Raw genomic sequence first — 26,518 nt, forward strand, 5'->3', positions numbered from 1 at the left:
CTCCACAGCCCCATAGAAACACCAGAATCCTCTTTATTTTGGCAAAATCCTTCTCTCCAGAAATGGGGGGGGAGGGCAGACCTGGCCCCCTGGGGTGGGGGGGACCAAAGGGGGGCAAGAGGGCTGAACCCCCCTTCCCCAATATAGGGGGACGGGACACCCCACGTTCACCCTGCCCAGGGCGGGAGGTGGGGGCTGGGACCTTCCTGTGGGGCAGGGATGATCCCAATGGGGCCAGACTTGGGGGTCCCATGGGGCAGGATTTGGGGTCCCTCTGGGGCAGCACTGGAGGTCCCATGGGGCAGGATTTGGGGGTCCCAATGGAGGAGGATTTGGGGTCCCATGGGGCATGATTTGAGGACCCCACGGGGCGAGACTTGGGGGTCCCATGGGGCAGGATTTGGGAGTCCCAATGGGGGAGGACTTGGGGTCCCACTGGGGTAGGACTTGGGGACCTGTGGGAAAGGACTTGGGGGTCCCTTGGGGCAGGATTTGGGGATCCTAATGGGGAAGGGATTTGGGGTCCCACTGGGGCAGGACTTAGCAGTCCCACTGGGGCAGGATTCGGGATCTTTTGGGGCAGAATCTGAGGACCCTGTGGGAAAGGACTCGGTGGTCCCTTGGGGCAAGACTTGGGGGTCCCATGGGGCAGGATTCGGGGGTCCCCCTGGGGCAGGATTCAAGGACCCCATGGGAAAGGTCTTGGGGGCCCCATGGGGCAGGATTTGGGGGTCCCTTGGGGCAGGATTCGGGGGTCCCCCTGGGGCAGGATTCGAGGACCCCATGGGAAAGGTCTTGGGGGCCCCGTGGGGCAGGATTTGGGGGTCCCTTGGGGCAGGATTCGGGGGTCCCCCTGGGGCAGTATTCGAGGACCCCATGGGAAAGGTCTTGGGGGCCCCGTGGGGCAGGATTTGGGGGTCCCTTGGGGCAGGATTCGGGGGTCCCCCTGGGGCAGGATTCGAGGACCCCATGGGAAAGGTCTTGGGGGCCCCGTGGGGCAGGATTTGGGGGTCCCACTGGGGCAGGATTCGAGGACCCCATGGGAAAGGTCTTGGGGGCCCCGTGGGGCAGGATTTGGGGGTCCCTTGGGGCAGGATTCGGGGGTCCCCCTGGGGCAGGATTCGAGGACCCCACGGGAAAGGACTTGGGGGCCCCGTGGGGCAGGGCCCGGGGGGCTACAAGTGCCGTGCCCCCGCCGTGTGCATGCTGAAGTACTCGGTGTAGCCGTTGTGCGCGTGCAGCTGGGGCGCCTGGAGCTGGTAGGGGGGCAGCGGGCCCTCGCCCCCCGGCCCGGCGCCCTTGGGGGGCGCCCGGGGGGCCCCCGGCTCCGCCGTGGTCACCACGCGCCCAGGGGGTGGCCCCCGCTCGGCCGCCGGCGTCTCCTCCACCTGCTTCCGCGCCTGCCGGGGGGACAGGGGGAGCACGTTGGTGGGGGGGGGTCCGGGCCCCACAGGGGGCACAGCCGGGTATGGGGGACCCCCAGCAGCCATGGGGCATGACTGCATATGAGGGGACCCCAACCAGCTCTTGGACCCAGAGGCTATGGGGGGGACCCTGAGGTCTTGGGGACCCCTCCATCTTGGGGCAAGGAAAGCTATGGAGGTCCCCATCCAGCTGCAAGACCCTGAGGTCTTGGGGATCCCTCCATCTTGGGGCAAGGAAAGCTATGGAGGTCCTCATCCATCTGCAGGACCCCGAGGTCTTGGGGATCCCTCCATCTTGGGGCAAGGAAAGCTATGGAGGTCCTCATCCAGCTGCAAGACCCTGAGGTCTTGGGGATCCCTCCATCTTGGGGCAAGGAAAGCTATGGGGGTCCTCATCCATCTGCAGGACCCCGAGGTCTTGGGGATCCCTCCATCTTAGGGCAAGGACAGCTATGGAGGTCCCCATCCAGCTGCAGGACCCTGAGGTCTTGGGGACCCCTCCGTCTTGGGGCAAGGACAGCTATGGGAGTCATCCCCATCCATCTGCAGGGCTCCAAGGCTGGGGGTCCCCATGCAGCTGGAAGACCCCAAGGTTTTGGGGAGCCCTCTGTCCTGGGGCAGGGGTCCCTGACTCACGGTGGCGGCGCCGCCGGGGCCCTGGGGGATGGAGAAGAGCTCGGTGAAGTTGGGCACGGAGTCGCTGATGAAGGTGACGTTGCCGTAGACGTGGTGGGGGAACTTGGCGCCCGCCGCCCCCTCCTCCACGATGCCGATCTGCGAGGTCCGCACGTGGTAGGGGAAGTTCTTGTTGGCCGCCGAGGGCCGCGTCATCACCTGCGGGACGGTGGGTGCCCCGTGGGTTGGGGTGCCCCAGGTTTTGGGGTGTCCCACAGCTCCCGGTGCCATCGGGATCAGGGTGCCCTATGGGTCGGGGTCCCTCGTGGCTTGGGGTGCCCCAGGGATTGAGGTGCCCCACAAGTTGGGCTCATACCCCATGACTTGAGGTGCCCCATGGCTTGGGGTGCCCCATGAGTTGGGTTCATACCCCATGGCTTGGGGTGCCCCATGGCTTGGGGTGCCCCAGGGATCGAGGTGCCCCACAAGTTGGGCTCATGGCTTGGGGTGCTCCAGAGGTTGGGTTGCCCCCTGGATCGGGATGGCCCATGGGCCCCATGGGTTGGGGTGCCCCAGGGATGGCGGTGCCCTATGGGTCAGGGTCCCCCAGAGATGGCAGTGCCCCACGGATGGGGGCGCCCCGCAGATCAGGGCACTCCCCACGGATCAGGACACCCCGGAGCGCCCTATGGGTCAGGGTGTCCCGTGCTTCAGGCTGCCCCACGGCGGGGCGGGTGCTGCAAGAGGGTCTCACGCTGGGGGACCGGGGGCTGCGCGGGCGGGGGGCGCGGGCGGGGGGCTCTGTGGGGCGCGGGGGGGCTCACCAGGAAGACGGCGTGGGCGTAGAGGTGGATTCCCAGCTGGATCCCGTTGACGATCTTCTCCCGCGCCCACTTGGGGATCCCGAAGTTGGCGATCAGCGCCGTCACCGGCACCGCGAAGAACCTGCCGGCCGGGACGACCCTCGTGCAAGCCCCGTGCGAGCCTGCGCGCCCTCGTGCGCGCCCCCCCCCCGTGCAAACCCGCAGCCCGTCGCGCGCCCCGAGCCCCTGTGCAAACCCCTGCAAGCCCCCTCCTCTTGCCACCCCCCCGTCGTGCAAGTCTGTGCAAGTCCCTGCCCCGTGCAAACCTGTCCTGTTGCACAAGCCCCGTGCAAACCCGTCCTGTCATGCAAACCTGTGCTGTTGTGCAAACCCCAGCCCCGTGCAAACCCCAGCCCTGCGCAAACCCGTCCTGTTGTGCAAATGCATCCTGTCGTGCAAACCTGTCCTGTCGTGCAAACCCGTGCTGTCGTGCAAACCCAGCCCTGCGCAAACCTGTCCTGTCGTGCAAACCCGTCCTGTCGTGCAAACCCGTGCTGTTGTGCAAACCCCAGCCCTGTGCAAACCCATCCTGTCGTGCAAACCCATCCTGTCGTGCAAACCCCAGCCCTGTGCAAACCCGTGCTGTCGTGCAAACCCCAGCCCTGCGCAAACCCGTGCTGTCGTGCAAACCCGTGCTGTCGTGCAAACCCCAGCCCTGCGCAAACCCGTGCTGTCGTGCAAACCCGTGCTGTCGTGCAACCCCCGGCCCTCGTGCGCTCACCAGAGCGTGTAGGCGGCGAAGAAGGGCACGTAGAAGGGCTGCTTCTCGGGGAACTGCTTGAGGGTGATGAGGATGGCGTAGCAGAACCAGACGTAGGCCAGGAACTGCAGGGCGATGAGCCCGTAGCCGGCCGGCGACTCGTAGGTGTACAGCACCTGCGCGGGGTCGAAGAACTGCCGGCCGGGGTCAGCGGCGCCGGGGCGGCCCCACGGCGCGGGGGGCGGCCCCACGGCCGGCCGGCCGGCCCTCACCTCGGCCTCGTAGATGAGCAGCACCACGTGGGTGATGGTGTAGAGCGTCATGTAGACCGAGAGCTTCACCGAGCCCGCGTGGCTGATGCGGCCCCTGGGCGAGCCCCCCCCCGTCAGTGGGGCGCCCCACGGCCAGCCCCACGGCCGGCCCCTGCTCACCCCGCCGCTGGCGCCGGGCCCCAGAGCTGCTCCCTGCGCCCCACGGCCACCCCACGGCTGCTCCCCGCGCCCTTATGGTCACCCCACGGCTGCTCCCTGCACTCCACGGCCACCCCATGGCTCGCCCCTGAGCCCCATAGCTGCTCCCTGCACCCCACGGTCACCCCACGGCTGCTCCCTGCACCCCACGGCCACCCCATGGCTCGCCCCTGAGCCCCATAGCTGCTCCCTGCACCCCACGGTCACCCCACGGCTGCTCCCTGCGCCCCACGGTCACCCCATGGCTCGCCCCTGAGCCCCATAGCTGCTCCCTGCACCCCACAGTCACCCCACGGCTGCTCCCTGCACCCCACGGCCACCCCATGGCTCGCCCCTGAGCCCCATAGCTGCTCCCTGCACCCCACGGTCACTCCACGGCTGCTCCCCGCGCCCTTATGGTCACCCCACAGCTGCTCCCTGCGCCCCACGGTCACCCCATGGCTCGCCCCTGAGCCCCACGGCTGCTCCCTGCACCCCACGGTCACCCCACGGCCACCCCATGGCTCGCCTCTGAGCCCCATAGCTGCTCCCTGCGCCCCACGGCTGCTCCCTGCGCCCCTATGGTCACCCCATAGTTGGTCCCTGCGCCCCATGGCCACCCCATGGCTCGCCTCTGAGCCCCATAGCTGCTCCCTGCACCCCACGGCTGCTCCCTGCACCCCTATGGCCACCCCAGAGCTGCTCCCTGAGCCCCTATGGTCACCCCATAGCTGGCCCCTGAACCCTTATGGCCACCCCATAGCTGTCCCCTCTGCCCCACAGCCCCCTCACCCCCCCCGAGCTGCCCCACGGCCCTCGTCGGCCCCCCGCAGCCCCCCGGTACCTGGTGACGGTGAAGCCCTTTCCCAGCAGGATCAGCATCAGCAGGAAGATGAGGAAGCTGACGGAGAACAGCAGCTTGGCTGGGGGCGAGAGGGCGGCTGGGCACGGCGCACGCACGGGCCTCGCACGAGCGCCAGCGTGCCGGGGCGCTCGTGCAACGCACGGGGCTCGGCACGGCGCCCGGGGCACGCGCCTCGCTGGCAGACGGCGGCCGAGTGCTCGCGGCGCGGGGGCGTGCGCCGCGCCGGGCGTTCAGCCTCGTGCCCGGGGAGCCGGGCTGGCACACGCAGGGCTGTGCACGAGGAGCCGTGCATGCACACCGTGCACGAGGAGCTGTGCTTGCACGCACAGGGCCGTGCACGGGGAGCTGTGCATGCACACACAGCACCATGCACAAGGAGCCGTGCACGCGCACGTGCACGAGGAGCCACGCTCGCACACACAGGGCTGTGCACAGGGAGCCATGCTCACACGCACAGGGCTGTGCACGGGGAGCCGTGCATGCACACCGTGCACAGGGAGCCGCGCTTGCACACGCAGGGCCGTGCACGGGGAGCCGTGCATGCACACCGTGCACGAGGAGCCGTGCCCGCACGCGCAGGGCCATGCACGGGGAGCCGTGCATGCACACCGTGCACGAGGAGCCGTGCCCGCACGCGCAGGGCCATGCACGGGGAGCCGTGCATGCACATGCAGGGCTGTGCACGGGGAGCCGTGCGTGCACACCGTGCACGAGGAGCCGTGCGTGCACATGCAGGGCTGTGCACGGGGAGCCGTGCGTGCACACCGTGCACAGGGAGCCGCGCTCGCACGCGCAGGGCCGTGCACGGGGAGCCGTGCGTGCACACCGTGCACGAGGAGCCGTGCGCCTACCCAGGATCTTGAGGCTGGCGTTGCCCACGCCGTCGCAGGCGTACTGGCCCCAGTAGACGCAGCAGAGCAGCAGGCTGAGCACTGGGGGCACAGCGGGGGGTGAGCCGGGCCCCCCCCCGGCCCCGCGCCCCCCGGCCCCCGCTCACCCTCCACGCCGCCCGCCGCCATGAACATCTTGTAGGTGGTGTGCAGCAGCTGCCGGCCCTTCAGCAGGTCTGGGGGGGGATATGGGGGGGGGGAATCAGCCCCCGGACCCCCCCGGCAGCACCGGGACCCCCCCGCGGTGCAGCCCCCCCCCGGGCCCCCGCTCACAGCCGAAGTAGCAGGAGACGAGGAAGATGAGGACGAAGATGAGGAGGAAGGTGATGTCCGTCTCCAGGATGCCTGGGGGGGGGGCGCAGGAGGGCTGTGACTCGCCCCCCTGGGTCCCCCCCTTGTGCCCCCCACAATCTGCAATCACCCCCCTCACTGCAACCTCCCCACCCCACAATTACCCCCAGTGCAGCCCCCGACCCACAATTAACCCCCCTGCATTGCAACCCCCCCAATTACCCCCATTGCACCCCCCCACCCCGCATTTACCTCCCCAAACCCCCTGCACTGCAGACCCCCGACCCCCCGGGCTGAGGACGCACCGAACTCGTCAGCGGAGAAGTGCCGGGTCCAGAAGGATTTCCCGTTGGTGAGCACCATCTCGTACTCCAGCTCCAGCCCGTCGCCCTGCGGGGACGGGGCCAGGACGGGGGTGAGGACGAGGATGAGCAGGACGAGGAGGATGAGGGTGAGAACAAGCACGAGGAGGATGAGGACGAGGATGAAGATGATGAGGAGGACGAAGGAGTGAGGACAAAGGGACAAGGAGGACGAGACAAGGACAAGGAGGACTAGACAGGGACAAGGAAGACAAGGACAAGGACCAGGAGGATGAGGAGGACGAGGACAAGGACGAGGACCAGGAGGACCACAAGGACGAGACAGGGATGAGGGGGACGAGGACCAGGAGGAGCACGTGGACGAGGACCAGGAGGACCAGGACCAGGACCAGGAGGACAAGGAAGAGGAGGAGAATGAGGATGAGGAGGACAAGGCAGGGATGAGGAGGACGAGGACCAGGAGGACGAGGAAGATGAGGAGGACGAGGAGGACGAGACAGGGATGAAGAGGACCACGAGGAGGACGAGGACGAGGACCACGAAGATGAGACAGGGACAAGGAGGATGAAGACCAATAGGACGAGGGGGACAAGGAGGAGGAGGACGAGACAGGTATGAGGAGGATAAGGACAAGGAGGATGAGGACCAGGAGGTCGAGGAGGAGGAGGAGGAGGACAAGGACCAGGAGGACGAGGACCAGGAGGACGAGGAAGATGACAAGGAGGAGGAGGACGAGACAGGGATGAGGAGGATAAGGACAAGGAGGATGAGGACCAGGAGGTCGAGGAGGAGGAGGAGGAGGACAAGGACCAGGAGGACGAGGACCAGGAGGACGAGGAAGATGACAAGGAGGAGGAGGACGAGACAGGGATGAGGAGGATAAGGACAAGGAGGATGAGGACCAGGAGGTCGAGGAGGAGGAGGACGAGGACCAGGACCAGGAGGACGAGGACCAGGAGGACGAGGAGGACGAGACAGGGACGAGGACCACGAGGACAAGGACCAGGAGGACGAGGAGGAGGATGAGGAGGACGAGACAGGGACGAGGAGGACGAGGACCAGGAGGACAAGGACGAGGAGGACAAGGACGAGACAGGGACGAGGACCACGAGGACGAGGACCACGAGGACGAGGAGGGATGAGACAGAGACAAGGACCACGAGGACCATGAGGACAAGGACCAGGAGGACGAGGACCAGGAGGACGAGGACGAGACAGGGACGAGGACCACGAGGACCAGGAGGACGAGAACCAGGAGGACGAGGAGGAGACAGGGACGAGGAGGACAAGGACGAGGACCAGGAGGACGAGGACCAGGAGGATGAGGACCATGAGGACAAGGACGAGGAGGACGAGGAGGAGGACGAGGAGGAGGAGGACGAGGAGGAGGACAGCACTCACCCCGCACTTGCTGAGGGCCACGTACCACCAGCGCTCCCGCACGGAGCGGAAGCTGCGGCCGCTGGCGCAGCTCAGGTACCGCACCGAGTCCTGCAGCAGCACCTGGGCCGGGGCCGGGGGGGGTGGTCAGCATCGCCGTGCCCCCCCCTCAAGCCCCCCAACCCCCCCCCCCGGCTCACCTGGCACCCCGACCAGGCGTACGTGGTGGTCAGGTTGATGACCTGGTTGTTCTCCGGCCGGATCACCGACTCCTTCGTCAGGCAGTCCTGGCGGGGGGGGGACATGGCGTGGGCACAGCCCCCCCGCCCCACCACCCGCCCCCCAAGAGATGCCAAGACCCTGCATCCCTCCCCATAGGCCCCCCCTCCAGACCCCCCCCGCTCCCAGGACATGCCCGGACCACCCGGTGCAATGTATGGACCCCCAATGTATGGGCCCCCAGACCCCCATAACGCCCCCCAGACCCCTGTAATTCCCCCTAGACCCCAATAAAGCCCCCAGACCCCAATAAAGCTCCCTAGACCCCTATAGCCCCCCCAGACCCCAATACAGCTCCCTAGACTCCCATAAAGCCCTTTAGACCCCAATACGTCCCCCCCAGACCCCCATAAAGCCCAAATCTTGCAAATCCCCATTACATCCCCAGACCCCAATATGCCCCCATAACCCCCCCCGACCCCAATAAACCCCCAGGCTCCAATGCACCCCAAACTCGACATAACCCAAATCCACCTCCAGACCCCTAATACAGCCCCCCCCAGACCCACATAAACCCCAAATCTTGCATGTCCCCAATCCACTCCCAGACCCCAATGCCCCCCCCAGACCCCCAATGCACCCCAGGAAAGCAATGCACCCCGGTCCCTGCACATCCCTAATTCATGCCCCCGCACCCCAATGCCCCCCCAGACCCCAAAGCCCCCCCGGACCCCACCTTGTTGCCCTTCTTGTAGACCGCGGGCCATTGCGAGGGGTCGTCGAAGTAGAGCAGGATGTTTTCGCAGCATTTGGACTGGGGAGGGGGGAAAAGATGAGGGGGGGGGGACTTGGGCAGAGGGGACCCAGGCGTCCGGGCCGGGGGGAGCAGGGCTGGCACTCACCTCCGGGTATCGGAACCGGAAATCCAGGCGCCCGTAGTCGGACAGAAAGCAGAAGCGGGTCAGAAACACCCAGTCCTGGGGGGGGGAGGGGGGGGGTTTAGGGGCAGCCGAGACCCCCGGCTCCCCCCGGCCGCTGCTGCTCATCACTTGCACACCCCCCCTCACTGCACCCTGGGGACCCAGGCGTCCGGGACCCCCTGTTACACCCCGCGTTGCTCACCGGGGACCCAGGCGTCCGGGTCCCCCCCCCCCAGGGGCAGGGGACCCAGGCGTCCGGGCGGCCGCGTGCCATCCGATCGCGCTGTGGCCATGGTGACGCGGCCTCCTGGCAGGGCCCAGGCTGGGACATGGTGGGGGGGGGGGGAACACGGTGGGGACACCTCCATCCCCCCCCGACCCCTCACATCCCACCGTTGTCATGGCAATGGCCCTGCTCCAGGTTTCCAAGGCAACGGGCCGAGCAGGGCCCGAAAGGGAGCCGGGAATGGCGGGAGGGGGGAGATGGGGGGGGTTCGCCCTCCCTGACCCCGGGACCCCCCTCCCCAGCCCCACATTGCCCCCCACATCCTTCTGGGACCCCCCCCCAAAGCCCCACATCCCCCCCCCACCCCAAACCACTCTGCACCCAGAGGAGCCGGGACGGGGCGGCTCCGGCCCCGTTTCGGAGGATTTCGCCCCAAACGCACCACCACGGGGGTAACGGGACTCCCAGGGCCGGAGAGTCCCACCAGGATGGGGACAGGGCCTGGGGGTGGCGGGGCGGCCCCCCCCCAGTGCCCCCAGCACCGACCCCTTTGGGGCATCCCCCCCGAACCCGCCCCAGGCACACGGGGGGACCAGGGGGACCGAACCGGGGGTCCTGCTGCAGGCTTGGTACCGGTAGGGCAGTGCCGAGGGGGGGTTCACCCCGTGCCCCTCGGGCTGGTGCATGGGGGTCCCAGTGCTGTGGGGTGCCCGGTGCAAAACGGGGGGCTCTGGGGCAAAGGGGGATGTGGTGCAAAACGGGGAGATGCAGTGCAAAACGGGGAGGGGCCCCAGCGCAAAGCGGGAGCCGGCACAAAATGGGGAGGGGGGAGGGAGGCCTGGCATAAAACAGGGGTCCCAGTGCAAATCGGGGAGGGCGCCCGTGCAAATCAGGGAGCTGGTGCAAATTGGGGGTCCCGGTGCAAAATGGGGAGAGGTGGCCCGGTGCAAAACGGGGAGGAGGATTTGGTGCAAAATGGGGAGCCAGTGCAAAACAGGGGTCCCGGTGAAAATCGGGGAGGGGTAGCCCGGTGCAAAACGTGGCTCCGGTACAAACTGGGGAGTCAGTGCAAATCGGGGAGGGGGACCCGGTGCAACAAGGGTCCCGGTGCAAAATGGGGTCCTGGTGCAAAGCGGGATCCCGGTGCAAAACGGGGAGGGGGTCTCGGTGCAAATCGGGGAGCTGGTGCAAAACGGGGAGGGGGGCCCAGTGCAAAATGGGGTCCCGGTGCAAATCGGGATCCCGGTGCAAAAAGGGGAGGGGGGCCCGGTGCAAATTGGGGTGCTGATGCAAAGCGGGGAGTCAGTGCAAATCAGGGAGGGGGGCCCGGTGCAAAGTGGGGAGTCGGTGCAAATTGGGGAGGGGGGCCCGGTGCACATCGGGATGCCGGTGCAAAGCGGGGAGGGGGTCCCGGTGCAAAGCGGGGAGTCGGTGCAAATCGGGGAGGGGGGCCCGGTGCAAAACGGGGTCCCGGTGCAAATCAGGGAGGGGTCCCGGTGCACATCGGGGTCCCGGTGCACATCGGGGAGGGGTCCCGGTGCAAATCGGGGAGTCGGTGCAAATCAGGGAGGGGTCCCGGTGCACATCGGGGTGCCGGTGCATATCGGGGAGGGGGGCCCGGTGCAAAACGGGGTGTCGGTGCAAATCGGGGAGGGGTCCCGGTGCAAATCGGGGTGCCGGTGCAAATCGGGGAGGGGTCCCGGTGCACATCGGGGTGCCGGTGCAAATCGGGGAGGGGGGCCCGGTGCAAAGCGGCGCCTCCCGGGCAGGTGCGCGGGCCGGAGCCGGTCTGGGAGCGGAGGGACCCCGGCCCGGTTCGGCCCGGCCCGGCCCGGCCCCGCTCACCTCCTTGGTGCTGATGTTGCCCCGCACGTACTTGGCCCCGGCGCCGGCGGGCAGCAGCAGCAGCAGCAGCGGCAGCAGCAGCGGCAGCAGCAGCGGCAGCGGCAGCAGCGCGGGGCCCCCCCGGCCCGGGCCCCCCCGGCCCCGCCGCCGCCGCTGCAGCCCCATCGCCGCCCGCGCCCGCGCCCGCGCCGCCCTGCGCGCTCCCGGCCCCGGCCCCGCCCCCGGGCCCCGGCCCCGCCCCCGGCCCCGCCCCCGGGCCCGCCCCCGGGCCCGGCAGGCAAGACAGTCCAGGGACCCCGCCAGCCCAGCGCCCTCCTCCCAGTATAACCCAGTGCAACTCACCATCCTCCTCCCAGTATAACCCAGTGCAACCCAGTGCCCTCCTCCCACTGCAACCCAGTGCAACTCACCATCCTCCTCCCAGTATAACCCAGTGCAACACAGCATCTTCCTCCCAGTATAACCCAGTGCAACTCACCATCCTCCTCCCAGTATAACCCAGTGCAACACAGCACCCTCCTCCCAGTATAAACCAGTGCAACTCACCATCCTCCTCCCAGTATAACCCAGTGCAACCCAGCGCCCTCCTCCCACTATAACCCAGTGCAACTCAGCATCTTCCTCCCAGTATAACCCAGTGCAACTCACCATTCTCCTCCCAGTATAACCCAGTGCAACACAGCACCCTCCTCCCAGTATAAACCAGTGCAACTCACCATCCTCCTCCCAGTATAACCCAGTGCAACCCAGTGCCCTCCTCCCAGTATAACCCAGTGCAACACAGCATCTTCCTCCCAGTATAACCCAGTGCAACTCAGCATCTTCCTCCCAGTATAACTCAGGGCAACCCAGCACCCTCCTCCCAGTATAACCCAGTGCCCTACTCCCACTGCAACCCAGTGCAACCCAGCACCCTCCTCCCAGTATAACTCAGGGCAACCCAGCACCTTTCTCCCAGCATAACCTGATGCAGCCCAGCGCCCTCCTCCCAGTATAACCCAGTGCAACCCAGCGCCCTGCTCCCAGTACGGCCAGTTCAGAGCCCGGCCTGGCGCCCCCGCGCCCCCCTCCGCCAGCCCTCCCCGCCGGCGGCAGCGGAATCAAAACCGGGTGGGAAAGTCCAGCGGGAGGCGGGAGGGGAAGCGAAAGCGGCACGTGGGGGGCACGGGGCTGGGCCGGGCCGGGACCCCCTCGGATCTCCTCGGCCCCCTCCCACCGTCCTCCCGGCGCGGCCGGCCGGCTTCGCGGCCCGTCTCCCCGCCGGCGGCCCCGAGCGCCCCGGGCCGGCCCGTTCCCGAAGCGCCACGCGGCGGGCGGCTGCGACCGAAAGCGATACCCCAAAACTTCCCCTTTCCGTCCTCCGAAGATCAAACCGCCCGAAGGAGAAGCGAGGCAGAGAGCCTGCGGCACCGGCCCGGCGGCCCGGCAAGGTAGGCACCGCTCGCCCTCCTCCCGCGGCCCGGAGCAGGAGCGGGGACCCAGGCGTCCCCGTCCCCGTCCCCGTCCCGGCTCAGGGCCCAGGCGTCCCCGTCCCCGTCCCCGTCCCGGCTCAGGACCCAGGCGTCCGGGCCCCCAGCCTACACAGGACCCAGGTGTCCCCATCCCGGCTCAGGACCCAGGCGTCCCCGTCCCCGTCCCCGTCCCGGCTCAGGGCCCAGGCGTCCGGGCCCCCAGCCTGCACAGGACCAAGACGTCCCCGTCCCGGCTCAGGACCCAGGCGTCCCCGTCCCCATCCCCGTCCCGGCTCAGGGCCCAGGCGTCCGGGCCCCCAGCCTGCACAGGACCAAGACGTCCCCGTCCCGGCTCAGGACCCAGGTGTCCGGGCCCCCCAGCTTGCTCAGGACCCAGGCGTCCCCGTCCCCGTCCCGGCTCAGGACCCAGGTGTCCGGGCCCCCCAGCTTGCTCAAGACCCAGGTGTCCCCGTCCCCATCCCGGCTCAGGACCCAGGCGTCCCCGTCCCCGTCCCGGCTCGGGACCCAGGCGTCCGGCTCGAGGCAGAGGCAGGACCGGCGTTCCCCGGCGCGGGGCAGGATGTGTCCCCTCCTGGTGCTGTGGGGCTCGGTGCTGCTGGGCGCGCCGGGGGGCTCAGCCTACGGTTTCCGGAACTGCATCCAGACGGCGCGGGACGCCGGCAGCTTCCGCTGCATCCAGCGCTTCGTGCGGGACATCGGCAGCGCCGTGGCCGACCTGCCGTCCGGCGCCACGGCCCTCAACGTCTCGCACAACGCCATCCGCCTCCTGCCGCCGGGCGCCCTGCTCCACCTGCCCCGGCTGCGGCGCCTCGACCTGGCCTTCAACCAGCTGCAGGCCGTGGAGCGCGGGGCCTTCTTGGGCCTCGGGGCGCTGGCCACCCTCGACCTGTCCCACAACCGCCTGGCCGGCCTGGCCGAGGACGTCTTCCAGGGCCTGGGCAACCTCTCCCGCCTGCTGCTGCACCACAACCTGCTCAGCACCCTGGACCCCGGCGCCTTCCAGTCGCTGGCCAACCTGCGCTCCCTGGTCCTCCGCGACAACCGCCTGCAGAGCTTCGGCGAGGTGGCGGCCGGCGTGCGGGACCTGCCCCGGCTCCGGGACCTGGACGTGTGCAAAAACAACTTGACGTCGCTGGGGCCCGGCCCGCGCCTGCCCGCCTCCCTGCTCGTCCTGCGCCTCTGCAACAACTCGCTGGTGGACGTCCACGGCGCGAGCCCCGACCTGCTGCACCGCGTCAAGCTGCTGGACCTGTCCTACAACAACATCTCCAACATTTCGTCCTTCCGCCGGGTCCACCTCCAGAACCTCACCTGGCTCCGGCTGCTGGGGAACCCGCTGGACATCTTCCACCTGCTCAACAACTCCGACGTGAGGGCCCGCAGCGTGGACTACTCCGGCCTGCGGCTCGGCAACAAGAGCTTGAGCGAGGTGTGCAGGCGGTTGCAGGGCACCGGGCTGGGGCAGTTCCGGCTGCACCGGAACGGCATCCGGGCCTTGCGGAAGGGCGCTTTCGAGCTGTGCCCGCGCTTTGGCACCCTGGACCTCTCGTGGAACGAGCTGCGCTCGGTGGGGTGCGTGGCGGAGCTGCTGAGCTGGAGGCAGCGGCAGGGCCTGCAGAACCTGGTGGTGGAGCACAACCTGCTGAAAAACCTGCGGTCCTGCGAGGCGGCCCCGCACCTGCCCCACCTCTACAACATCTCCTACCGCTTCAACCGCATCCTCATCGTCAGCCGCCACGCTTTCGGCTACGCCCCCAGCCTCCGCGTCCTGCACCTCAACATCAACAACATCGCCGACCTGCAGAAGGACGCCCTCCAGGGCCTGCGCAACCTCACCGAGCTGCGGCTCGACAACAACCTCCTCACCGACCTCTACCAGAGCAGCTTCGCCGACCTGGGCCAGCTCCAGACGCTCAACCTCCGCAACAACCACGTCTCCGTCCTCTTCTCCCACGTCTTCAGCAACCTGAGCCAGCTCCAGACGCTGGACCTGGGGGGCAACAACATCCGGCACTTGACGGGCAAGTCCTTCCAGGGGCTGTGCCGCCTCCGTAAGCTCTACCTGGATGGCAACCACATCCAGGAGATCAGCAGCGACATTTTCCACCCGGTGCAGGCCACCTTGGAGGTGCTGGATCTGAAGGGCAACAACCTGCAGTATATCACGAAGCAGCAAAGCCAGCAGCCCCCCTTCATGTACCTGCACCAGCTCTACGACCTCAAGCTGCAGGCCCAGCAGCCCTACGGCCTCAAAATCATCCCCCACAAGTTCTTCCAGGGCCTCACGGCCCTGCGCACCCTCTTCCTGTCGCAGAACAAGCTGCTCTCCATCCCCTCCGACGTCTTCGACGACCTGGCCCAGCTGCAGTACCTGACGCTGGCGGACAGCAGCAACGGGATGCAGGACTTGCCGCCGGGCATCTTCAAAAACCTCACCCGCCTGGAGACCCTGGACCTGGAGAACGTGGGGCTCCACTCCCTGACCCTGGAGGTCTTCGGCAACCTCAGCCGCCTGAAGACGCTGAAGCTGGCCAAGAACGAGCTGCAGACGGTCAACCAGAGCGTGGCCCAGCGGCTGGGCGCCCTGCGCTACTTGGACTTGCGCAAGTGTCCGCTGAGCTGCACCTGCGAGAACACCTGGTTCCAGACGTGGCTGAACAACAGCCGGGTGCAGGTGGTGTACCTCTACAACTACACCTGCGACTCGCGGCAGCAGCCGGCCTACGTGTACAGCTTCGACACGCACGTCTGCTTCCTGGACGTGGGGCTCTACCTGTTCTCGGGCACGGCGCCGGCGCTGCTGCTCCTCATGGTGCTGCCGCTGCTCTACCACCGGGCCTACTGGCGCCTCAAGTACCACTTCTACATCCTCCGCAGCTGGGTGAACGAGCGCTGGCGGCGGCAGGAGGAGGAGCAGTACCAGTACGACAGCTTCATCTCCTACAACTCGGCCGACGAGGGCTGGGTGCTGCAGGAGCTGGTGCCCAACCTGGAGCAGGGCAGCGGCCGGGGCTCCTTCCGCCTCTGCCTCCACCACCGCGACTTCAGGCCCGGGAAGAGCATCATCGACAACATCGTGGACAGCATCTACAACAGCCGCAAGACCATCTGCGTCATCAGCCGCAGCTACCTGCAGAGCGAGTGGTGCTCCCTGGAGATCCAGCTGGCCAGCTACCGCCTCTTCGACGAGCTCAAGGACGTGCTGATCCTCGTCTTCCTGGAGGCCATCCCCAACGCAGAGCTCTCCGCCTACCACCGCATGCGGAAGGTGATGCTCAAGAAGACCTACCTCAGCTGGTCTCCGCAGCCCGAGGCCCAGAAGCTCTTCTGGACCAAGCTTAAAAAGGCCCTGAAAAGCAACTACACGGAGGAAGAACACTTTGAGGAGGAAGACAAGCTGCTGTAGGCGGCAGAGGCAGCCCAAAGCCTTCCTCCTCCTCCTCCCCCTCACTCTGCAGCCTCCGTCCCCTCCTCCCGGGAAGCATCCCGCTGCCGGGCCGGGGATTCGGAGGAGGCGCCGAGGAAGGGAGCGGGACGCCGCGGGCCGGGCGGCGCTAACCGCCGTCTCAGCCTTTCCAGGGTTCCCGCAGACCTCGACTAACTCGCCTCTGCCGTCCCCTGACGCAGGAGGCTGCTGCTACCGGCGCCCTAGAAAGGGGAAACGACTTTCCGCAAGCCCGTGGCGGCGCCGGGGACAGGACCCGGCCGGCCCCCGTCCCGCCAGCCTCAACCCTCCGGGCCGGGCAGCTGCCGCGTCCCCGTATAACCGCCCCCCCCCCCGAACCAGCACCCGCCGCTTCCGCCTCCGACGGGGCCCGGGGGACGCGGGGGAGCTGCCAGGGCTGCCCCCAGGCCGCCCGGGGACAGACGGCGCCGTCGGCGGGAGGGAAGGGAGCCGGCGTCGGGCTGGGGAGCAGCGGGGAGGAAGGGTCCGCGATGCCACCGTGGGGAGAAACAGCCTTTATTGAAGCAGGCGGCGGCCGGAGAGGAGGGAGGCTCCGGAGGGAGCGCTGGGGCTCGGCGCGAGAGCGGGGAACGCCCCGGCGGCGGCGGCGGCGGCGGCGGCGGCCACAATAAAACACCGGCTTCCGCAGGTTCTCGCCTCGCCGCTCCTTTTGCCGCGGCGGGTCTCAGTACAGCTTCATTCGGGGGAAGACCCAGCCCTCGGGGCTGGAGTCACGCTGCAGGCACCCGCGCGCCGGGCGAGGCGGGGAGCAGCCGCGCTCCAGCGCCTCCGAGGGAGGAAAGAAAGACATGGGCAGGCGGCGGAGCGCGCGGAGCCGCTCAGCGTCCTCCGGGCCCAGCAGGCTCCGGCCGGGCCCCGTTTCGGGCAGCTCCCAGGCTTTGCAGTCCCACGGCGGGCAGCTCTCCGGGGTGCCCCGGTGCTGCCAGCAGCAGGCTCCATGCTTTGCGGGCGCCGGCAGCCTCCCGTGGCCCGGCTCGCGCGTCTCCCGGCAGGGCACGAGCGTCTCAAGGGGACGGTCCGGCCACCGCAAGCAGGAGCCGTGCCGGGGCGGGTCGTGCCAGGAGCGGAGCTGCCGGGAGGCGGCCCGGTGCGCGGAGCAGGGCCAGCCCGGCGCGCAGGAGAGCCGGCGCTCGGCCTGCTCAAACGCGCCGGGGCTCCAGACGCTTCCGAGGACGTCGGCCGAGGCCTGCAGGCGCGCGGGGCCGGGTCCCAAGTCCAGGCGCTGGGAAGCCCACGGCTCGGCGGAGGGACGCCGGCTCGACCCGTACTGCTGCGGCCCAGCCAAGGAGAGGCCGCGCGGGCTTGGGCTGCCCAGGTCCAAATCGCCCGCCGCGAGAGGCAGCCCGTGGCTCCAGCTGCAGCCCTCCGCTGTGTCCTCTCCAAAGCCCACGAGGGTTTTCTCCGGCCTGGTCCTGGACCTCCAAGCAGGCTCCGAGGAGGCCCCGCAGCACGGAGCAGCTCCGGGCGCAGCCCTGCACAGGAGGCCTGGCCCCTCCAGGGAGAAACGGGCTGGAGGGGAGTCGGGCAAGAGCTCGCCGTGGGGCAGAGCTCTCACACGCCGGCCCAACCCCTCCTGCCCTGGCGGCGATTCCCTGCAGGCTGGTCTCCTCTCTCCGTGGGCGGAAAAGAGCAGGGCAGGGCTCTCCGGGTATATGCCTCCTGCCTCCTCATTCCCCAGGGTCCAGGAGAAACGGCTCTGCGCGGACGCGAAGGACAAATAAACCGCAGTGAGGCTGGACCGGCCGGCCAGGCCGCCTCCTGCATCGCCAGCACGACAGAGGGCAGAGGAAGTGGCTGTCACCGCTACTTTCCGACCTCCCTCCCTCCCTCTTCTTTCTCCGGCTGCTGGCACCTCGCCCGGACGCGGGGCTGCAAGGACCTGGCTGCCTTGGTCGGGCTCCTCTGGGAAAGAGCGTGGGGTTGCGGCCCCACGGCGGTCCCGCCGCAGCTGGCCCTGCTCGCCTTTCCAGCAGCGGGGGAGCGCGGCTGAACGGAGCGAGGACTTCCCCGCTCCTGGGCAGGAAGGCACTCACCCTGTTTACCACTGTCGGCAGCCGGCTGGGGGTGCAGCTGCAGGCGGACGGCAGGTCCTCGTTCCTTCTCCACTTCCCATAAGTGTCCGGCTCGGAGTTCCTGCTGCTCCGCAACCCCATAGCGAAGAGCAGCTCCTGTTCCGGGGTGCCGGGGCTCCCGACATCTGCAAGGGACAGAAAACGGGGAGTCGTGAGCCAAACCCACAGACCAAACACCACCTGGGCTGGGAAACCTCGGGGGGCGAAGATGCGAGGAGCCAGGTGCCTGGCGCGCGTGCGACGGGGAAAGAGGGACCCCGCTCCGGGAGAAACACCCCGGGGCAGGACCCGCGCAGAGCGGTGCGCCCCTGCCCGCTCCCGGCAGCCCTGCCGGGCACCCTGACCTCGCGGAGCGGCCTCGGCCGCCCGGGTCTTGTGGGCCAGAAGAGCGGAGAGGTCCGGGAAGGCGCGGTGCCTGTCGAGCAGGACGGCAAGGATGGCCCGACGCCGCTCGCTGATCAGGTCGCGGCCTGGAAACGCTGGCGTCTGGCCAAGCAGCGCTCGGAGTTTGCAAGCTATCTCCCTCCAGGGCAGGCCGGCTGCCCCGCGCTCCGGCCCCGGCGGGGGCACGTTCTCCTTGTCTTCTGGGGGCGTCGGTGTTTTGGCTCGGCTCGGGCCGGGTCCGGGGCGGCCCGGCACCGATTGCTCGGGTCGAGGCTCTCCGCTCCTGTCCTCCGTCCCCGGCTGCCCGTCGGGGAGGCGTTGCAGCGAGGGCTCCCCAGCGGGGCTGGCAGCGGCTGGGACCTCGACTTGCAGCTGCGTCTCCGTCCCGGCATCCTTCCTGCCGGGGCTCGCCGGGGCGCTTTCTTGCCCGTTGCGGGGGCTCAGCAGCCTCTCGATATCGACGGACTTCACCTCCCTGTTAAACATGCCCAGGTGCTGGCTGAGGCGGCGCTGGGTGATGATAACCGGCTTGGGGGCTGCAACCGGGCTGGAGAGGGGCCGGGCGGCAGGGCGGCGGCAGCACCGGAGAGGCGGCAGCGTCCTCCGCAGCTCCAGCCGCCGGGCTCCGGCGTTTTGCCGGCCGAACTTGGCGGAGTCGCGCTCCCGTTTGGTTTTGCGGCGCTTGACGCGGCCGGGCCTAGCTCCGGCGGCGCGGGGTCCCTTCGGCGGGCGGGCGGCAGCCTCGGGGCTCCCGCTCCTCCCGCCGCGGCCCTCCATGGCGCCGGCGGCGCCCCTGGGGAAGGCGGCGGAGACGTCAGCCGGCCGGCCGGCGGGCTGGCGAGGGGAGAAGGGGCGAGGGGGGAGCCTACCTGCGGCCTGGGCAGGCGCGAGCCGGGCTGCGGGTGGCCTCCTCCACCAGCCGGCCGAGCCCCGGGCTGGGGCCGGCTCCGCGCGCGGCCCGGGCGAGAGCGGCTCGTTTAAGGGAACAAGCCGGGGGGAGCCGGGGGGAGAGAGGAGCTGGAAGGGAGAGGGGGCACCCCAGGCAGACCCTTCCTCTCCCTCTTTACCGCTCCCCCGGAGACTCCGGCGTCCCGTTCCTCGCAGAACCCGCAGGGAAAAGGAAGACGCGGGCAGCGGCCGGGAGGAAGGAAGCCCCCTGCGAGCAGAGCGGGCGCCGGGAGACCTCTGTTTCTGCGGGCTATAAAAGACAACTCACTCGTGGCACCGTCTCAGCGGGTCTCCCCAAAAGACCGCGGACATCCCTAGAGACCCTCTGCCTCGGAGACCCCCGATATCCCGGCTCCGAGGCCCACGGTGCCCCCAATGTCCCTGGAGACCAAGGCCCCCGTTTCCCTCTTCCCTCAGAGAGCTCCGACACCCCCAGGGACCCCCCCAGTCCCCTCCAATGTCCCTAGGGTCCCCCATTTCCCCCCCATCACCCTCAATGTCCCTATGGCCCCCCAGGGACCCCCATTTCCCTCCCTGTTACCCCCAATGTCCCTATGGCCCCCTAGGGACCCCCATTTCCCTCCCTGTTACCCCCAATGTCCCTATGGCCCCCCAGGGACCCCCATTTCCCTCCCTGTTACCCCCAATGTCCCTATGGCTCCCCAGGGACCCCCATTTTCCCCCTGACACCCCCAATGTCTTCATAGACCCCCAGGGACCCCCATTTTCCCTCTGACACCCCCAATGTCTTCATAGACCCCCCCAGGGACCCCCATTTTCCCTCTGACACCCCCAATGTCCTCATAGCCCCCAGGGACCCCCCCAACCCCCCTAATGTCCCCATGGCTCCCCTCAGGACCCCCATGTCCCCCCCGACACCCCCAACATCCCTATGGCTCCCCAGGGACCCCCATTTTCCCTCTGACACCCCCAATGTCTTCATAGCCCCCAGGGACCCCCTCCAACCCCCGCAATGTCCCCATGGCCCCCTGAGGACCCCCATGGCTCGCCTGGGACCTCCATTTCCCCCCTGATACCCCAAACGCCCCTGTGGACTCCCTCGGGACTCCCATTCCCCATCACCCCCAATGTTCCCCCAGTCCCCCCTGGCACCCCTGATGTCCCCTCTCAGGACCCCCAGTCCCCTCATCATCCCCAATATCCCCCCATTCCCCCCATGCCCCCTATCACCCCCCCATGTCCCCCCTCAGGACTCCCAGGCCCTCCCAACACCCCCAATGTCCCCCCAGAACCCCCAATGTCCTCCCATCACACCCAATGTCCCCCCTCAGGACCTCCAGTCCCTCCATCACACCCAATGTCCCACCCCGGGACCCCCCCATCACCCCCAATGACCCGTCAGTCCCCCCTAATATCCCCCCCGGGACCTCCAGTCCCCCCATCACCCCCACTATCCCCCCCAATGCCCCCCTCGGACACCCAGTCTCCCCTATCACCCCCAAGGTCTCCCCCAGTGACCCCCCATCACCCCCAATCTCCCCTCCTCAGTCCTCCCCATCACCCCAATGACCTCCCGGGACCCCAATGTCCCCCTCTTTGCCCCCCGGGACTCTCAGTCCCCCCCCATCACCTCCAATGCCCCCCAGGACCCCCAATGTCCCCCTCATCACCCCCAATTTCCCCCCCCAGTCCTCCCCATCACCCCTAATGTCCCCCCCAGTGACCCCCCATCACTCTTAATCTCCCCCCCGGGACCCCCAGTCCCCCCCAACACCCCCAATGTCCCCCCTGGGACCCCAATGTTCCCCCCAACGCCCCCTATGTCCCCCCCAGTGACCTCCCCATCACCCCCAATGACCCCCCAGCCCCCCATCACCCCCCATCTCCCCCCCAGTGACCCCCATCACCCCCAATGACTCCTCAGTCCCCCCCAACGCCCCCCATGTCCCTCCCAGTCCCCCCCATCACCCCCCCAGTGACCCCCCCATCACCCCCAATGACCCCCTGGGACCCCAATGTCCCCCCCAACGCCCCCCATGTCCCCCCCAGTGACCCCCTCGTCACCCCCAATGACCCCCCCCACGCCCCCCATCACCCCCCCGTCCCCCCCCGCCCACCTCCACCCGCTGCCAACGGCCGGCGAGGCCCCGCCCCCTCCCCGCGCGCGGTGGGCGTGGCCTGCGCGGCCGCGCGCCAGAGCGGCCGTTAAACAGCAGCTGCCCGCGGCGCGAGCCCGCTCGTGGGCGGGGGTGGGGGGGGGAAGGGGGGGCCGCGCTCGTCTTTCCCGCGCTGCCCGCGGATTGGCCCGCGGCCTGCGGGCGCCCGCGCCGATTGGCTGAGAGGCTTGGGCGGGGCGGGGCGGGCAGGAGGAGAAGGCGTCGCAGCCCTGAGGTGAGCGGTCGCGTTGGGCTTGGCCTGAGGGAGCCCCGGCGGCGCCGGGGGGGCCGCGACCCCAATGAGCCCCATGGCCGGCAGGGCCGGCACCCCTTGGAGCCCCAGCACTGAGGGGACCGTGACCCCGACGAGCCCCATGGCCGGCAGGGCTGGCACCCCCAGGAGCCCCAGCACTGAGGGGACTGTGACCCCGACGAGCCCCATGGCCGGCAGGGCTGGCACCCCTTGGAGCCCCAGCACTGAGGGGACTGTGACCCCAATGAGCCCCATGGCTGACAGGGCCAGCACCCCTTGGAGCCCCAGCACTGAGGGGACCGTGACCCCAATGAGCCCCATGGCCGGCAGGGCTGGCACCCCTTGGAGCCCCAGCACTGAGGGGACTGTGACCCCAATGAGCCCCATGGCTGACAGGGCCAGCACCCCTTGGAGCCCCAGCACTGAGGGGACCGTGACCCCAATGAGCCCCATGGCCGGCAGGGCTGGCACCCCCAGGAGCCCCAGCACTGAGGGGACCGTGACCCCGACGAGCCCCATGGCCGGCAGGGCTGGCACCCCCAGGAGCCCCAGCACTGAGGGGACTGTGACCCCGACGAGCCCCATGGCCGGCAGGGCTGGCACCCCTTGGAGCCCCAGCACTGAGGGGACCGTGACCCCGACGAGCCCCATGGCTGACAGGGCTGGCACCCCCAGGAGCCCCAGCACTGAGGGGACCGTGACCCCGACGAGCCCCATGGCCGGCAGGGCCGGCACCCCCAGGAGCCCCAGCACTGAGGGGACCATGGCCCCCCAAGCCCCATGGCCAGGAGGGCCATTGTCCTGGGGAACCCCAGCACCGAGGGGGCCACAACTCCACTGAACCCCATGGCCGGCAGGGCTGGCACCCCCAGGAGCCCTAGCACTGAGGGGACCGCGATGCTGCCGGGCTCCACAATTGAGGGGACCCAGCTGAACTCCAGCGCTGCGGAGACCTGGCTAAGGCACCCAGCGCAGGGGGCAACCACCCCTTGGAGCCCGCTGCGCCAGCCCCACAGCTGAGGGAAGGCACCAGGTTCCCCAGGCCTCCAGTCCTCTGCTAAACTCACCCGCAGAGGGTCTGGCTGCCTATCCCTGAGGTGTCAGTTTGGCTCGCGAGTGCCAGCCCCGGGGAAAGAAGCTCTCTGGTTGAAGCACAGGGCTGAGAAGCGAGGAAGGAGAGGATCCCGAAGCGAGGAGCTGTGATGGGAGCCAACAGAGTTTTCTCTTTTTTTCAGGAAATTGAAAGAGGACAGCAACGCCCGCTTTGCCTCCTTCGCTCCCCAGTTAGGCAGAAGTCAAGTCTGAAGAGATGCCTGTCTACTTTCCTGAAAGACAGCAGGCAGAGATGGTAGCCTTGAAGAAAATGAAGTGAAACTATGACTTCACAAGTGAACTAGGTGCAGGCAGGTGGAGAGGAGACCAGCGACAATGCAGATGGCGCACCACCTGGCAGAAGCAAGCAGAGCTGAGGCATTTCGCTTTTGCCTCCCTGAAGCTTCTACTTTCTGTTTGGGTGGGGGAAACTCGCCAAAAGGGTAAAGTTTGCACCGCTGGGTAAGAGAGACCCAGCTCTCGGTGCCCTGGGATGCGGCCCACCCTCTCGGTGGCATGCATCTGTCTGGGTATGGTGGCCTCGAGCCTTCCAGGCCCTTCAGGTGCCACCCTGCCGGGGTGAAGTCCCACAGCCAGGACAGCAAAGCCCCCGGGGTGTGGGAAGCAGTTTCCCTGTGACAGGGTTTGGGAAGAGCTCATGTCCCACGGGCTCATGTCCTGAAGTTTCCTTCTTAGGTCTCCCTCTCCCAAAGCCTGCGTTTACGTGTCGTGGCTGGCAGCCCCAAAAGCCCAAGCAGCTGGCGAAGAAAAGGGAGGTGGTTTTGCTTTGAGGCACGTGCGCATCCTTTCTTGGCGATGATGAGGCAGGAAGTATGCAGCATACATGAAGAGCTTGCAAGGGTCTGAACCATACCGTGACACTTGTTTTACCACAAGAGTTTACGCTTTCAGGCGTTTCGTACCATTTCGAAGCCAAAGGTGGTAATTTGCTAGCGCTCTCTCCGTCTGTCATGGGAACACCTCAGAATAACATAACGGGCAGCACAGAGCTGTTTCTTACGCAGCCACATGTGAGCTCTCTAACGTCTCCCGCCTGAGCAGCGCTGCCTTTCCCTGCCTTAAAAAGCGACACGGCGCAGCTCAACCGGTTCATCTGTAGTGTCTGCGCGAGTCACCTGCCCCGCGCTGATCTCCGCGGGCGCGTGCGAAGCCCCCCTCGTCCCCAACGCCCGTGATCCTGTCACAGCCGCTGAAAACGTGTAAGGGCTGGCGGCCCCTGGCACTGTGATACTAATCATTTCAGCACTCTTTTGTCTTGACGCATTTGGGAACACATTCATCTTTCTTACAGCTACAGTCAAAACCTCGAGGCCACAATATAAATCCACGGCTCTGAAAAAGTGGAAGAAGAAAGGGCAAAACATCACGCAGGTAAGAATACTTGATGTATTTTCTTCTCTTTCTTTTGCTAACGAATCTCATTTCTGAGGTGAAACACGCTGTTCACTGAGCAATGTCTCAGCAATAGCCTCGACGTGAGTAGCCCAGTCTGTGATGTAGTCGGGGCCCAAATTACTAATGACACTCATAAATTATATAACGATTATCATCTAGTTAGAATAATTAAAGCCAGAATCCTCACCCACTGATTCAAACAAAAGTCTTTGCTAGCAATAAAATGGATATAAAATACTTAAAGGGGGCAGGGAGAAGAAATTATGTCAAAAACCTAGAAAAGCTGAAATCTGACAAAATCATTATTATCTCTGGTTTCCTGGCCGCAGCGTGGAGAGGAACAATTCACTTCCATCCCAGTTCCTGAAGGTGGTAAATTGGAGGGCTGAGGCATCTAACAAGGGCCAACCACAAACTGCTTGTGTTGGACGCTCCCTCTGCTGGTTACCAGAGCGCCTTTCGTTGGCAAAGGCATGGGAAATTTTGTTCTGAAATAGACTTCTCCTCCCCACAAAAGGGAAAAACTCCTGTAGCCGTTTGCACAACGATTTTGGAAACATTGACAACTGGGTTTGTTAAATCAAAAATGTTCTGGAAAAATCCTGCAGCAAATTATTGTTTCGTTAAAAAACAACACTTTCGCATACAAAGTAGTTTACTTTAGGAAAAAAAAAAAAAAACTTTTACAGCAGAAGGAAGCTACAGAGGCACCCGCTGAGAAGGAGGATTCCCAGCATACAGCAGATCCTGAGAAAACAGATGAAACTTCCCCCAGGGACACAGCCGATCCTGACCCCGGCCTTCGACACGGTGAGCTGGTGCGTGCAGGGTTCTTGTCCGCGCTCTCGCGGGAGCCCTGAGAGCGGGGAGCCGCCAGCCTGCGAATTCGGGGGGCCGGGCCGGGCTGCTGGCGGGTCCCCTGAAGGTTAACCGCGCGCCCCAACGACCGCCAGCTGTTTCCGCGGGCGAGCTCTCCGCGCTGGCCGCGGACTCCTTCCTCTTAAGGAAATGTAAATCTCACTCCCCGTCGGCTACCTGTCCTCGCACCTGCCCGCACCCCAGCTTCCTCCACGTTCAGGCAGACGCGACCAAAGAAACGTCCTTGTCGCCACCCCCCGGCCCGCGGATCCCTCCGTGACCTGGCTGCAGTCCAGCGCAGCGACGGCCACAGCCTGACATCTCATTCCCATTGTGCTGGCTCCTGCATTCCCGCACGGCAGCGTGTCGGAGGCTGTCGGCACGGAGCCGAGCTGATGCTGAGCCAGACACAAATGCAAGGGGACAGTGTCACTGCTTAGTCAATTATAATCAGAAGGTATCAGTATCAGGATTAGGCTGCTGCGGTTTTCCATGCCTGGCTCCAAGAAAGAGCGCAGTGGCTCATCTTTCTCTGTGCATTCACGTTCCGTCGGAGGCCTGGGCTCTTATTTACTCTGCGGCTACAGAGAATTAGGCCCAAATATGTCACTGCCCGTTTATTTCTGTAGCTCTGCTGCGGCAGCAGCTAAGCAGCCCTGCATAGCGCGCTCTCTAGACGCACCCAGGGGAGCTGTTTCTGAAGCCACTGGACACAGCACCCAAGTTAACGCGTACAGCTTATGAAAGAGAGAAAAAAGCGTGCCTCAAAATCAATAAACCACAGGGTAGCAATTACTTATGTAAGCCTTACAGTTTCCTGGGGCTTTTCCTCCTCCCCTGACGTGGCCTCGACGCCCCCAAGCGCCTAAGGACGCAGCAGTGATGGCTGTCCCCTCTCCGCGCGCCCAGCACCTCGTTGCCTCGGGCGCGCTGGTGTCCACGGAAGGAGGCGCCGCGGTGCAGGGCCAGACGGCCCGTTTCTGTCCCCACCAAGGCCCTGCTCCTCCCTTCCCCTTCTAGCCTGCCCGGGTTGCCTTTCTGCGTCAGCAAACGCTCAGTCCGCAGCCCCCGGGCTTCAGCAAGGACCCGGCGCGGCGGGAAAGCGCAGCGGGAGAGAAGCGCCCTTCCCGTGTTGCCCGGGAGGTGAAACCGGGCTGTCCCGCGCCCCCAGGCTGGGCTGGGAGTCGGGAAGGAGGCTGACACCTCGCCCGGGGCAGTTTGGGGCCGTGCGAAGGAGGGGTGACCGGGAGGACGGGGCAGCGGCCGCCCTTGGCCCGTGCGAGGAGCCCCCCCGGCTCTGCTTTCTGTCACAGCGCTGCCTTCCGCGGCCCGCAGAGGCCTGACAGGAAGCAGAGGAAGTTTCGTGCTCTTCAGCTCTCTCCTGCTCTGTGTTTATCTTCATAACAAATGTTTTATTAATATCCCCACAT

General features: G+C 66.9%; 3 protein-coding genes across 5 annotated transcripts; 1 reads left to right on the forward strand and 2 right to left on the reverse strand.

The window, feature by feature from the left end:
- Positions 1 to 15: 15 nt before the first annotated feature.
- Positions 16 to 11,179, reverse strand: TMEM145 (transmembrane protein 145). Of its 2 annotated transcripts, none has more exons than XM_068924287.1 (15): positions 11,011 to 11,179; positions 8,922 to 8,996; positions 8,756 to 8,833; positions 8,001 to 8,087; positions 7,822 to 7,923; positions 6,403 to 6,487; positions 6,080 to 6,151; positions 5,914 to 5,982; positions 5,768 to 5,848; positions 4,896 to 4,974; positions 3,875 to 3,968; positions 3,624 to 3,796; positions 2,864 to 2,984; positions 2,061 to 2,258; positions 16 to 1,400 (listed from the first exon to the last, which is right to left on the reverse strand). In XM_068924287.1, the coding sequence occupies exons 1-15, from the start codon at positions 11,173 to 11,175 to the stop codon at positions 1,176 to 1,178; spliced, it is 1,704 nt and encodes a 567-aa protein (XP_068780388.1). In that variant the 5' UTR covers positions 11,176 to 11,179; the 3' UTR covers positions 16 to 1,175. The 2 variants fall into 2 exon arrangements, with proteins under 2 accessions (XP_068780388.1, XP_068780389.1); XM_068924288.1 differs by lacking the exon at positions 11,011 to 11,179 and adding an exon at positions 9,142 to 9,228.
- A 1,198-nt stretch (positions 11,180 to 12,377) lies between these two features.
- LOC104141618 (toll-like receptor 13) lies at positions 12,378 to 17,921 on the forward strand. 2 transcript variants are annotated; one of them, XM_068924258.1, is made up of 3 exons: positions 12,383 to 12,440; positions 12,852 to 12,891; positions 12,991 to 17,921. In XM_068924258.1, the coding sequence occupies exon 3, from the start codon at positions 13,042 to 13,044 to the stop codon at positions 15,886 to 15,888; it is 2,847 nt and encodes a 948-aa protein (XP_068780359.1). In that variant the 5' UTR covers positions 12,383 to 12,440; positions 12,852 to 12,891; positions 12,991 to 13,041; the 3' UTR covers positions 15,889 to 17,921. The 2 variants fall into 2 exon arrangements, with proteins under 2 accessions (XP_068780358.1, XP_068780359.1); XM_068924257.1 differs by lacking the exon at positions 12,852 to 12,891 and having other exon boundaries at positions 12,378 to 12,440; positions 12,951 to 17,921.
- PRR19 (proline rich 19) lies at positions 16,613 to 19,181 on the reverse strand. The gene is made up of 2 exons (XM_068924245.1): positions 17,982 to 19,181; positions 16,613 to 17,644 (listed from the first exon to the last, which is right to left on the reverse strand). Exons 1-2 carry the CDS (start codon positions 19,179 to 19,181, stop codon positions 16,613 to 16,615), a joined length of 2,232 nt encoding a protein of 743 aa, XP_068780346.1.
- Between the last annotated feature and the right edge of the window lie 7,337 nt (positions 19,182 to 26,518).

Source organism: Struthio camelus, chromosome 39 (genome assembly GCF_040807025.1).
Source record: "Struthio camelus isolate bStrCam1 chromosome 39, bStrCam1.hap1, whole genome shotgun sequence".
NCBI classification, from domain to species: domain Eukaryota; kingdom Metazoa; phylum Chordata; class Aves; order Struthioniformes; family Struthionidae; genus Struthio; species Struthio camelus.

What these genes read in the sequence shown, in the direction of transcription:
- LOC104141618 (XM_068924257.1), top strand. Translation starts at nt 13,042, where the DNA reads ATGTGTCCCCTCCTGGTGCTGTGGGGCTCGGTGCTGCTGGGCGCGCCG.
- PRR19 (XM_068924245.1), bottom strand. Translation starts at nt 19,181, where the DNA reads ATGGAGGGCCGCGGCGGGAGGAGCGGGAGCCCCGAGGCTGCCGCCCGC. An exon ending in TGCCGACAGTGGTAAACAGG is followed by an intron (nt 17,645 to 17,981) that starts GTGAGTGCCTTC and finishes GCGTCCGCGCAG; the next exon opens with AGCCGTTTCTCCTGGACCCT.
- TMEM145 (XM_068924287.1), bottom strand. Translation starts at nt 11,175, where the DNA reads ATGGGGCTGCAGCGGCGGCGGCGGGGCCGGGGGGGCCCGGGCCGGGGG. An exon ending in GGCGGCGGGCGGCGTGGAGG is followed by an intron (nt 5,849 to 5,913) that starts GTGAGCGGGGGC and finishes CTGTGCCCCCAG; the next exon opens with TGCTCAGCCTGCTGCTCTGC. An exon ending in TGCTCATCTACGAGGCCGAG is followed by an intron (nt 3,797 to 3,874) that starts GTGAGGGCCGGC and finishes CCCGGCCGGCAG; the next exon opens with TTCTTCGACCCCGCGCAGGT.